The sequence below is a fragment of the Cydia strobilella genome, chromosome 7 (genome assembly GCF_947568885.1).
Source record: "Cydia strobilella chromosome 7, ilCydStro3.1, whole genome shotgun sequence".
Taxonomy (NCBI): domain Eukaryota; kingdom Metazoa; phylum Arthropoda; class Insecta; order Lepidoptera; family Tortricidae; genus Cydia; species Cydia strobilella.
This window is the reverse complement of record NC_086047.1, coordinates 1,111,876-1,125,357: the sequence shown is the minus strand read 5'-3', so window position 1 is coordinate 1,125,357 and position 13,482 is coordinate 1,111,876. Positions and strand designations below refer to the sequence as shown.

The following is a 13,482-nucleotide window of genomic DNA, read 5'->3' as shown; positions in this document are numbered from 1 at the left end:
ATATTGATAATTAAGTACTTACAATTATCACGTGGCAAAAATCCAAGGAACGCAAGGAAGATGATGAGTTACAATTACCACTAATGACACTTTACCATTACACATCACATTAATACCCATTATTATATACCTAATGGCATTGTTAGCATTAAATCGAAAAAACTCCGCTCCTCTTAATTTATTCTGCTGCTAATTGTACAGGGACAAAAAACCTTTACTATAACAACTTTGATTAAAAAAAGGTATTCTTTAAGAGCATTTTGAATTTCTAATTAAAACGCAGCTGGCTAAATACGAGCAAGACGCGATAATTGAAAGATAATATTTTTTCACGGAGGAGTGGTTCCGAGATTGCGACGCTTCAGGAAAAACAACGTTCTTTTGTGATCGTTCAATGAAGTGATAGCTATCTGGATATTGTGACGGCAACGTGACAGCTTGATGGAGGGCGCTGGGGTTAAAAATGGTGAATATCTGCCATCGAAACGTCAATAAGGCGCTTTATTATTGGACCTCGTCTAATCCCAAACGATAAGTCAATCTCACCCCTTTATAAACGCAAAACGAAAACTCCAAGCTGCAAAGTAGGTGTAGGTGGTTAATGGTTACTTAATAGTCGGTATTTTAAGTGACAAAAACATTTAATTCGCAGATGAGCTCCTTGTCAGCATAAAATATGCATATTATAATTTAAAGCATATAAAAATCCAAGTGAATACCGATAAACTTCAAGTTATTGCGATGAAAACCGGTATAAAACTGAGACAAGACGCAGTAAAAAGCGAAATTCTAAGTCGAGATAATGAAGTCATCTACACAAGGACAATAAAGAAAGAACTTTATAAATATTTTAAAACGGCACGGAATATTAAAGCACATCACGACGGAGTAATATTCCTGGGAATTGCCCCATAACGGCGGGCGTAAATTACGTCGAGAGTGCGCGTGTGCGTTATACACGAGGATCGGACGATTCGAGCCGATCGGTTCCGTACGTGTGTTACTGATTCATTATTATTCAGAGCCTACATTTCTCAAATTTTGTCAACTTGCCGTAGAAAATTTGCAATGATGGCAATATTGCATGTTATTTGGCATGTTAGGTTTCATATAGTTATGTCTTAACATAATTTTTTTTATTTTTACTTTGTATGTTACTAACACATATATGGGTTGTAAATGTCCGAAATAAATGATTATTTAATTTAATATTCATAAATGTAAATGTACGTTTTAGGTTGAATAGGTTTATGATTCATTTGCAGTTAAAAATAGTGCTTGCTTGTTATAATCCTGGTTCTCTTATTTTTTATATTTATGTATTTATGCTTTTTTTTGTACCTACAGTCAGCTGCAGTGAAAACTGACACCCCCCCCCCTGCATAGAAATTTGTTGGCAAAGGTGCCAAGCGAATAATATTGATGACTGTACATTTAACAAGTATTATAGTTATAAAAACGTGTAAAGTTAATGAATCTTTTTATTTTTATATTTACTTACTATACTAGTGTGCTTTAGATATTTAAAATAATATAACATATTATGTATTTAGTTTGTGCATCCTTATGAAGTTGTGTGTTAGGCTGATACCGTCGATAGTATAGTATGCGGTCTATCTACTGAGCTCGTTCACTTACCTGTACTGACAATGGCATTCTGTTAAACAAAAGCCATTATTTCTTTTGTGCCTGAGCGCGTGGCCTTTGTGCCTGATCGCGTGGCTATTGTGTGGGAGCCTCAGGCACAAAGGCCACGCGCTCAGGCACAAAAGACATAATGGCTTTTGTTTAACATAATGCCATTGTTAGTACGTAAGTGAACGAGCTCAGTAGAGATAGCGTTAACTATATACGTTGTAAACATTTTGTCAAACGTGCATACACCAATACTGAATTCTGAGTGAAATAGTTTAAGCTTAGATTAAAATCCCATAGTTTAGCTAGATCAAAACCCTAGTCTTTATCCTTTGATAAACATTGAAAGGGAGGGTTAACCCTTATGTGAGAACTATTATCGTAGGAGTAACCTGTAGGTAGATAATTAATACTCCTACACTATAGGAAAATGTTTAGCTTAATTCTAGGATTACCATTATTTATTGAATATCTATACTGATAGTGAAGATATAAGTAGGTAATTAGTACTTATCGAGGACTAAAACATTTATTGATGTACTGAGATCATCTAGTAGTAGTAGTAACAAAGATCGTAGAGAAGGATAGGTTTATTACTATAAGTAGGTCAGTTAAGATTTTGTCACTATCACTTTAAATAAACTTAATACTAATTTTTTTTTGGGTAAATCCTCGGTAACTGATGTTATATTTAGAGCGGCAATTTGTGAAACAAAAGTTATTTGTTGTGTTATCAAAGGCGGAATTCCGCCATGAGTGGCACAAGCATATTCCATAGTGTGCCGCTTCGTTATTTTATTATTCGATAAAGGCAAACAATTTGGATTTCACTTTTGAAAAATAGAAGTAAATTTGACCATACTTTCTTCTGGTAGATTATTGAAACTTTGAAGAATGTACAAAGCATAATTTATAATATGTGCGCATTCAAAATTAAACTCTTTTCCCCTCGAATTTAAACTAGTGAGTCAAAGTAACATTAAGCAAATTTTACGGCTTATCTCACGTATGTTTAGTCACTCGCGCGACTTATTTCGGAGAGCCTGGGTCTCCATTTTCAAGCACGAATAGTCCATGAGTAGGTAGCTGTCAGGATAGCCGCGCGCGGCGTACCTATCCATCCTCTCCTTTTTTTCTATTCCCTTTTCAACTTTAGCAAACCGGTGGTTCTTACACGCCGGCCCCCACGCTCGAAGCGCGATCCATCATATTTCAGACTTTATAAATTGCTTCTCCAAGTTTTCTGTTCCCGCCGTCTCTGCTGCGGTACTTTCGATGGATTGGTTTGGATCGTGATACTGCAGTTTACTTGGTTTTAACGTAATACATAGATTGTTGTAATTAAGCTGTTACATTATGTTGCTGTACCGGTTAGATGTTTTAATTCTATTCAAAATTATGACTTCAGTATATATCACAATATTGTCTTCGGTTACCGCGATAGTTACTCATGAAATAAAACTATGAAATCAGTTATATCGCGTATATTGAATTTATAATACATCCCGACGTTTCGAACCCTTTACAGCGTTCGTGGTCAACGGTGGACTGAAGAAAAACTACAAAGTACAAAATACGCACAATACTAAAAATATAATGAACCATCATAGACTATTAACTTTAAGGCTGGTTGTACATGCAAAAAACGGTTCATAAGGCTAGTTCTGTTATACAATACAACTATTTTCAAGTAAAGTCACGCGATAAAAAAAACGTCGGAATGTATTATAAATTCAATATACGCGATATAATCCGTTTTCATAGTTTTATTTCAGTATATCACCTTTAAGGAGCCCACTGTCTATCAGTCCGCCGCACGATATCGGCCTGTCAGTTGTTCGGAACTGTCAAATTTTTGTTCTAACTGACCGGCCGATATCGTCCGGCGGACTGATAGTCAGTGGGCCCCTTTAAAGGTCACGCGTTCGGATTAAGACTAAACATATAATATTAGGACTTCTGCCCCCAACTTCGTTTGCGTGGAAAATGATGATGATTAATAAAAACTATCCTGTGGCCTTCCCCGGGTTTTAAACTATATTCATACAAAATTTCATATAAATCGGTTCAGTGGTTTAAGCGTGAAGAGGATAGACAGACATAGTTACTGTCACATTTATAATATTAGTAGGGATTAGTAGGAATAGCATAGCATCAGTTAAACTAACGATAGTAATCTCTCAATCCCTATGTAACCGTAATAATAACATTTTGGCAACATTATTTTCTCTATAACCCAAAGATAAGTTGAAGAACGTGGCATTTGATGTTTTATTTTTAGCTCAAAATTGTGTAACATTTTCATCAAACACATAACAAAAGTTACTCCCGTCTCATGTTCTTCACAACAAGCTATATAGTCTTGAGAACTTTGTAATAATACTTAATATACAATAAACAGGCATTAATAACGTCTTTGAGAGCCTTCCCTTGTTGTTTATGCTTTGGATGATACAAGATCATCCGCACAGGATACTCTAAATCACATTTTAAATAATTTACCTTACTCAGGACTTTACGTATAAAATTTTAAGACACTCATAATAAATTATTACATTTTAAATGCGAAATTTCTGTTTCCCTTGGATGGTGACATTTTAATGCTCTTTATTTCTACTGAAAAAGGAAGGTGGAGATCAGAGAAATCAAAATAATGAACAGTTGTTTTATTGTTGTCATATTTTGATTGGATGCCTGTAACCTTTTGACATTTTGACATAATTTAACTATTCAATATTATGGTACCATCGAGCTGATCTGAATATGGACACAGGAGGTGGCCATGGGAATTTAACTTTGTGATAAAACAACGCAACTTAATTTTGTTTTGGGGTTGCTAGAATTGTGTCGATGAGTTAGTTGCCTATTGAATGAAAAGTACAGTCAGCGATAAAGCTTGTATCAAATGACAAGAAACATATTATCTAGACCCGATTGTAAATGTGTTTAATATGTGTTCAAAACGCAAAAGTCTTAAATGTTATATTTTCTAGTCATGGAGATTCATAAATTGTTTATTGTTAATGTTGTTTTCGGTTACTGCGATAGTTATTTAAGGTAAATTGATATTTTAATTCTAAATATGTAAAAAACGTAAAATCATAAAATTGTCACGTCTCAGTATACTTAGGAGGTATCCATTTATGAAATAAAACTATATTTATTTGTTTATTGTTATTTATTTTCGCCTGCAGTTTCGCCCATGATCTGGGTGCCCAACCAGCTGGTGGGCGCGCCCGCGGGCACGGACGTGACTGTTGACTGCCACACCGAGGCGCACCCGCGCGCCATCTCTTATTGGGTCTACGACAACGTCATGGTGTTACCCACGAAGAAGTACGCTATCAATACTGAGGAAAACTCTTACAGGTATGTGCAAGACATACACGTTTCCAAATTTCAGGTATCAATCAGGATAGTTTTCAAATTGTTCGTATAATGCCTAAAACCTTTGTGACTGACTGGCGCGAGGGCGGCGAAGGTATCTGTCGTACTGATTCCTTAATACCATGTGAGGAAAGGTCCTAATAGAAAATAAGCCATCAATATTGAGAAGAACGCTTATCGGTAATTTGCATAATTATTGATAGAGGTTAGGTTAGGATAAGGTTTATGAATTTGAACACTGACATGTACGCATGTGTATATACATGATTTAATAAGAGTGGCATGGTTGCTTGCAAAAAAGTGTTATCTATACCTTTCCTACTGAAGATAACTCTTACAGATTGAAGATCTTGGGTAAAAATTTGTCATAGTTAATGAAGAAGCCAAATACAGACAAATATACTTTAAGAAAATCGTTTAAACTTTCGAGTTTTTGCGAAAGTTTGAAATAACTGGGATGTTTATTTCTCCTTGAACTTGGGCTTTCTTTCTAAACTCGTGTATAATTAAAACTAGCTAAATAAGTACTTATTAATGTACCCACAACACACTAATGGACATTTAATTAAGTAGGTAGTCTCTAGGTAAGCATTTAAATGGCAAAATTCATCAGTTAAGTTTACCAAAAGTCAAATCTAAGTCAAAGTTTGCTTTTAACTAGTAACAGCAAATTTAATACCTAAATCAAGTTTCGCGTCTCGAAATAACAAATTCTATAAGAAAGTGGCCATTCAATTTTTATTGGGTTAGGTCAACGAAAGACTGGAGATACGATAAATTTTAATAAGCCGATATGTGAGTTTGAAATAGTTTTATATTAGTTGTCGTTCGATGGTGGAACTATTTGATGTCTGTGTAAATCTTACTGTCCGTGTTAAGTAGGTAATAAAGACAAATAAATAAAGCAAGTCCTCAGTGGAATGCTCTCCCGTCTCGAAATAACAAATTCTATAAGAAAGTGGCCACTCAATTGTTATTGGGTTAGGTCAACAAAAGACTGGAGATACGATAAATTTTAATAAGCCGATCTGTAAGTTTGGAATAGTTTTATACCTATATTAGTTGTAGTTTGATGGTGGAACTATTTGATGTCTGTGTAAAACTTACTGTCTATGTTAAGTAAAAAAGACAAAGAAATAAAGCAAGTCCTCTGTGGAATGTTCTCCCTCTGCTTATCAGGCAAGCTCAGAGCAAACTTACGTTCAAAAACATTTATTTTATACGTAATCGAACTTTTTTTTGTATATGTTTTGATTCTTCGAGGCAAACGGTTAGGAAAATAATAATTAAAACTGTCCGCGGCTATAGTAATGAATATTGATAAGCGCGTGGGGTTCAGGTATATTATTACCGAAAGTAGGAATGTCATTATTTGGTATGGCAATATTATGGTACCATCGATCGAGCTGATCTGATGATGGACACCGGTGGTGGCCATAGGAATTCTGTGATAAAACAACGCAACATGGTTATATTTAGGTTTGTTAAAATTGTCCCGATGAATTATTAGTTGCCTGTTGAAAGAAAAGTACAGTCAGCGATAAAGGCTTGTATCAAAAATTCTTTTTTTGTCAAAAAACTTTTGTTTGACAGTTTAAAGTGAGACTATTGTACAGTATCGAATTCGTTATCCTAAATAAACTGAACATGCACAATCCACTTAAGTGACAGCATTTTTTTTATACCACGTCGGTGGCAATCAAGCATACGGCCCGCCTGATGGCAAGCAGTTACCGCAGCCTATGGACGCCCGCAACACCGGAGATATTACACGCGCGTTGCCGACCCTTTAAAAACCTGTACACTCCTTTTTTGAAGAACCCCATACTGTAGCCCCTCGGGAAAACCATTTGCCGCGGAAGTTTCAAAACTCACTTGAAAAGTACTACTTTAAAACCCACGCCAAGTTCTCACCATTACCCGCCTCGGCACACTTTATTTTAGTAAGCCTTCAATATCAATTCGAGCCGGCCACCGCAGATTTTGTGGGCAGATACCAGGGCAATTAACTAAACGGTTTAAATTGATTCTTAATACGTTTTAAAGAGTTAATTGACTCGTTGAGTTTGATCGGTTTTAAATTTATGATACGTATAAAAAGATATGTAGATTTCATAGCGTTTATTACGATTCAAATATTCACTTGGGATGAAAATGTGTCACTGTATGAAACAGTTATTAATGTAAGTATGTAGAAGAGGGTGTAGTAGTCTGAAATAAAAACCGGCCAAGTGCGAGTCGGACTCGCGCACCGAGGGTTCCGTACTTTTTTAGTATTTGTTGTTAGCGGCAACAGAAATACATCATCTGTGAAAATTTCAACTGTCTATCGCGGTTCATGAGATACAGCCTGGTGACAGACAGACGGACAGACGGACAGCGGAGTCTTAGTAATAGGGTCCCGTTTTTACCCTTTGGGTACGGAAACCTAAAAAATCGTACCTAAGCTTGACATCTGAAATAGATGGTTCTAAATAGCGCCATGTGTTTTGTGGTAACTGAATTGTCAAATGTCAAATTTTGACAAATATTTACTTACATTTTATCAATAAAAAATTGATTGATTGATTTGACAGTATAATGTACGATACTGTACAGCGACATATAATTCAGTCGTCAAGTTCGAGGCACGAATATTTCAACATACCTTTTCTACTATAAATTCTTTGCTTTGTAAAAGATACCTGCATCAAACAAGGCCCATCGTCATTTTTCTTTTATATTAATGTTTCTTATGTTTAATACGAACTTCCAGTTTTGTCTATGGCACTAGCGAACATGGACGCGAAATGTGAACCCAATCATATTAGAAGTATGAAAATATGAAAGTAGCAAGCTTCTTTGACGCAGGTACCTTATTACAATTGCCACTAAAGTTACTTCATGATGCACAGCGCCGTTCTCGAAACTGCTTGATGTGGCACAGGTAAATCCCATACAAGTCCGTCTATGGACGGACTGCCACATCACGCTTTCTATAAAAGTTGTGCCACATATCAGCTCAGTTTGTGTATGCATCTTCATACATTGAAGAGGCTCATGATACGGCATCTCGTCTAGCCGTAACGTCCTCAGCTGTGTCCGTGTCCATAGCATGCGTCATGCCATGGCCTTATACTGATGCATAAAGGCGGTAAGTCAATCTGAGGACTGTGGTGACACAAGAGATCCTTGTGGTGTGCCTACAACGGCACAAGATACTTGACTTCATTATAATCCTATGAAAACTCGGCGTTTTTGGACATGAATGCGGTTTTATCAAAGTAAAAATCATCAGCTACAGACGTGGTGCCATATCACGAAGGTCTCCTTTTACGTCTCTCGACGGACTGTCCGTGAACATGTTAAATATGTTCTATTAAACACTAACACGAATCCTGAACAAGTTCCCGACTGTCCCAAGTACACACAGTAGGCAGCTAAGCGGCCTAATCCTTCCAGTCAGTTCAGTCGGTGGCGCTTAGTGCTTCCGCCAATTGGATTCTAAGCTTCTTATTATTACGTTTCCGATTAGATTCGTATTAACATTGGCTGTGTCATAATTTAATTCGTAATTAAGTTTTGATGTTTTATGAAATGAAATACACGTTAATTTATAAAATTTTAAATGGCAAATGTAATTGTCAATATAAATATTATTATAAAAAATGAGATTATTAATATTATTATTATTAAATATTTAATATTATTATTATTACTAATTAAAAAACAGTCAAGTGGGAGTCAGACTCGTGAACCGAGGCTGAGTTACGTACAAAGATAGATCTAACTCCGTAATAGATGGATACAGTCTAAGGAAAAAACGTGCCTCGAAAATCACGAAAATTTGATTCTCGATCAGATGGCGCCACTAGTTTTGGCCTTCTCTCGTATAGAGGGCGTTGACGGTTACGTTTGTTATTTATAATTTGAACGCATATCCGTTAAAGAACATGGGTCAAATTCATATAAAAATAATTAATGCAAATAAAAAAATCATTTATCCATATTAAATACATTTTAACGTATTTTTATACATCTTCATTTTTAGTTTTAAAGTATGTCAATAGATGGCAGTGAATTTACAGTGGTTACAAAATGTACTATGACAGTACCGCTCTATCTTATTATATCCTCTTTGGTATAAATGACCAGAGGCTAGTTTCCACAAAAATCAAAATTCAACTTTTAACAACGAACGACTAGACAAACACCAAATGTCACTAAGAGAAATAGGCTATATTATGATAAATTTTTATTAATGGTACATTGTACTAATCCATCAGGTGTTTTTAGGATCAAATGTCTATATGGGACCCATTGTATTAAAGCAATACAAAAGTCAGAAACGATAGTCAAAGTCAACAACGTGGGAGACAAACCCATCTTTGGGTTCCCGGTCCAACATGCCACCAAATCCATCAGTTGCACCTCGTGACAACTTGTCTCGTGAAAAGTTTACAACTTTAAGACTACTTTGACTGCGGGATAGGGTCGAAAGACCCCATGAAAAGTATGCTTAATCACGAGTTAAACTAATTGCCGCAGGGAAAGAAGTTGACCATAGTTAATTTTTCATTGAGATCTTCTCTTTTAAGGGGCCCACTGACTATCAGTCCGCCGGACGATATCGGCCTGTCAGTTGTAGGGAACTGTCAAATTTTTGTTCTAACTGACAGGCCGATATCGTCCGGCGGACTGATAGTCAGTGGGCCCCTTTATTGTAAAATATAGCTATATTTAGTTTATACATTTGCTAAACCAGCGTTCAAGGAACCTGCTCTTGACACGGCTCGAAAAACTTCCATCAACTGAGTAATAACCCTTCCGCTCCGCAAACACGTTTAATTAAAATTATGAGTAAGTGCGGTTAAAGTTAACTAATTTTGCTATGCTAACTAATTTAAGTACAAGATGGCTGGGTGCTCTAGCTACCTATGTATACCTATGGTAAATGGGTGATGCTTTTAAGACCTATATATATCGCACCTAGCTACCCTTTGCATATGTTAAATTTTGTTCGTCTTGATGGAGGCACGTTAGTAAGTTTTTTTTTTATTATTTATTGAATAAGGAAGCAAATTACAGTTTTTTAGATCATTACAAGACCCATCGTAGGCAAAACCTTATGGAGGTTTGTGTGCCGATGGGGAGTTCGAGAATAACATAAAGAAAAACAATATTATATCCTATATCTTATCATAACTATGATTCTTAGTATACATAGCTTGTGTCGTTAGTTTTTAATAAGTGCATTTTAACGACATTTTTTATATGTTTACCATTTAAATATTTAGCACAAACAACTTCTGGCAGATCATTCAATATTTTAGGTAATATATATGTGTACAGCCTAGTTCCATATATGTTGTTATATTTGGGTATACAATATTTGTTTTGGTTCTGTAGACTTCTTAGTTTTGTACATCTTTTGTGTTCTTTTAGTTTAGTAACATGGTGATATTCTTCTGTTAGTATGGCTAGTTTACACATATTTTGAACTGGGAGTAAATTACAGTATTTGAAAAGTTGGGAATAGTCTGTTTCGTACTTCTTTTTGATATGCTTAGGTACAAGTGTCATCAATAATCTTATTTGTAAGTTATATATTTTTTCTATATATGTTTTATAGGTTTTACCATAAGTACTCAGAGCGGAGTAGTAAGTCACGGAGTACTATTAGTTATTCTGTGGTGACGGACAGGGCAAGTAGATTGTAAAAGTGAATTCTTACAAATGAAAAAAAATTCAGCTTACACCTCTCAAGGCCCTAAATTTCCCCCGAAAATAAGAAATTATTAAGAATTATTTACAGTGTTAATGATGGTAGTTGCTACGGGTAACTGTTCCAAATTTTTGCTATCTTCGTCAAGCTGTCTCAGAATATAAATATGTTTTACAAGGGGGCAAAGTTCTTGTTTAACCGCTCGTGCTAATATTGATACCCGAGCAAGCGAGAGATTTCAGAATTTCAAGGCACGAGGGTTAAACGAACTGCCTCCGAGTGTAACACAATATTTTTCACCACACCAACGCGAGGAAAATACTAACTATGAAATACCAAAACAATTAAATCAAATCAAATCCAAATGAACATAATAAAAAACCGGACAAGTGCGAGTCGGACTTTTTAGTATTTGTTGTTGTAACGGCAACAGAAATACATCATCTGTGCAAACTTCGACTGTCTAGCTATCACGGTTCACGAGATACAGCCTGGTGACAGACTGACGGACAGACGGACAGCGGAGTCTTAGTAATAGGGTCCCGTTTTTACCCTTTGGATACGGAACCCTAAAAAATATCATTCAAAATCATCATTTAAAAGTCAATTCTACCAGCTAACATAAGGAAACAACTCAAAATTTGCATATTATGATTACTTTGCCCCACATGTGGATAAAATGCAACTTTCTCATTAGTTTTTGAACAATAAAGAGGGCCGTTACCAGTTGGTGTGGTGAAAACGTAATTATTTAACTGATTTGCAAGACCAAAGTGAGCAATAAAAACTAACACATTCACCGCTGAGTTACGGTCGTGGTGCTACGTTGTAGTCGATAACATAGTTTTCCCGGTATGTAGCGAAAATGCTGCGTTGAGGCAACAACGTGTCGTGATAAGCACTGAATGGGTAGGAATTGTTGCTGTTGTTTGCTGAGACAAATCGCCGGTAGCCCCAACAGTCTCCTGAAAACAGTGGCAGGACGGGAAGATGGTCCTACTGGAACCAGATGCACATGTTGTCCACCTATTTTTTTTAAGTGTAGGTTCTTTCTTTATGTGTGTATAAAATGTGTATATAGATTTTAAGTTTTAGTTATATGGAATGTAATTCTGAAATAAAATTTATATTATTATTGTTTGCCTAGTTAGTTGAAAGTTGAAATGCGTTTTTGTTACAGAGCGCATATGAAGCTGACAGTGCGGAACTTGCAGCTCGGTGATTTCGGTAACTACCGGTGCATCTCGAAAAACTCGCTGGGAGAGACTGAGGGCTCGATCAGGCTATATGGTAAGCATAGTAATTTGTAATTAACAGTGATCGAAATATGCAGAGTATAAATACCTAAACTTATTATAACAAAGTCACCTGGAGACTTCCGTGCATTTAATTTTTTTTCGGGACTTAACGGATTAAAAAAATTCCGGGACTTCCCGGATTAAAATGATAGTAATGTCTGTGTATGTTAAAAGATCGTTTTCAACTTACAAGTGGATTTTAAGCCTCAAAAGAAACCTAAAATATGGAAAAAAATAGTAATATAGTTTGTCAAAGGACTGTCTCATTTCAAGCATAGACAGAGAGAATCATACTTTTTTTGTCTTACACTAGTACTAGCACCCAATTAGTATAGATTTTTAGTTCTTCTTATTTACTGTCAATTTGGTTTGACCAATTATATATCTACAAGAAAATAATAATAGTTTTGAATATGATAATGATGATATATAATTTTGTATTTAGATTTAAGAAATGTATTTATAGAAAGTCACAAAAAAAATTACGCCTATTCATTGTATACAGAGTACACCAGTATATATACATTATATACACCATAAGAGAGTAAAATGTCTGCCTTCTAGTATTTTTGGTTGTATATATAAAATTTGGATTACTCGCTACTCTAAGCTATTAATTCCAAAAGTACTTAGGTACTGAATCAATTCGACTTTAAGACTAACTTCACAAAATTGATTTAGCTAAATGTATACATAGAATTTCTTAATTAATTCAGCGAAGCCTTTAATTATAAGTTTACAGTGATGAACTATGTCACGAGCTAATACTTGGAAATATACTTTGTGTACTGTTAATTTGTTGCCAATTAATTTTACTTGCGAACAACTTAATACTAAATAACTAATAATTTAATTAATTTAAGTTCGCGTAGTAAGGTTACGAAATTGTTTGCAGTGAGTTATTTGGGAAATCAATAATATTTAGCTATAAGACCGCCTGTTGTCTGCCTCTATTATTCAATGATTTTTCTTATTACTGAGGTAAATAAAGAAATATAAACATATAGAGAGACATAAAGAGCCTATATGCAGAGTTACGCATATACATTTTATATTTAATGTTTTAATGTTTGTTGTGTATTAAAATATTAAAACATCTAATCTGACTTTGAGCCGCGTTGAACAGAAGAATGTGAGGAAGCATCATTACCTATAAATGTCGGTACCACACTGTCTTTGTAAATACCATGCAGAGATAGCTTGGGCCGACCCTATGTATCTATCTGTGTTATTTTCCACAGCATTAAAATCATAATTAATTTCTGTCACAGAAATCCCGATGCCATCCACGTCGCCCAAAGCGACGGAAATGAAGAGCAACGCGAACAAAGAACGTGAGTAGCTATAATAAAACATTCATTAACTTAAGCTTTATGAATACTTCAAGGAAAACCGTAAGCCGTTGAATTATAGTACATTTTACAACTAGTGTGAAAAGACATTTCACACGTGTTGTAA

General features: G+C 35.4%; 1 protein-coding gene across 1 annotated transcript in view; it reads left to right on the top strand.

Moving 5' to 3' along the window:
- The window catches only part of LOC134742922 (lachesin-like), a 122,092-nt gene that overhangs the window by 94,047 nt on the left and 14,563 nt on the right, over positions 1-13,482 (top strand). The window contains exons 7-9 of the mRNA XM_063676130.1: positions 4,830-5,004; positions 11,907-12,016; positions 13,296-13,358. Coding sequence (XP_063532200.1) covers positions 4,830-5,004; positions 11,907-12,016; positions 13,296-13,358 — 348 coding nt within the window. The remainder of the gene's footprint in view (positions 1-4,829; positions 5,005-11,906; positions 12,017-13,295; positions 13,359-13,482) is intronic.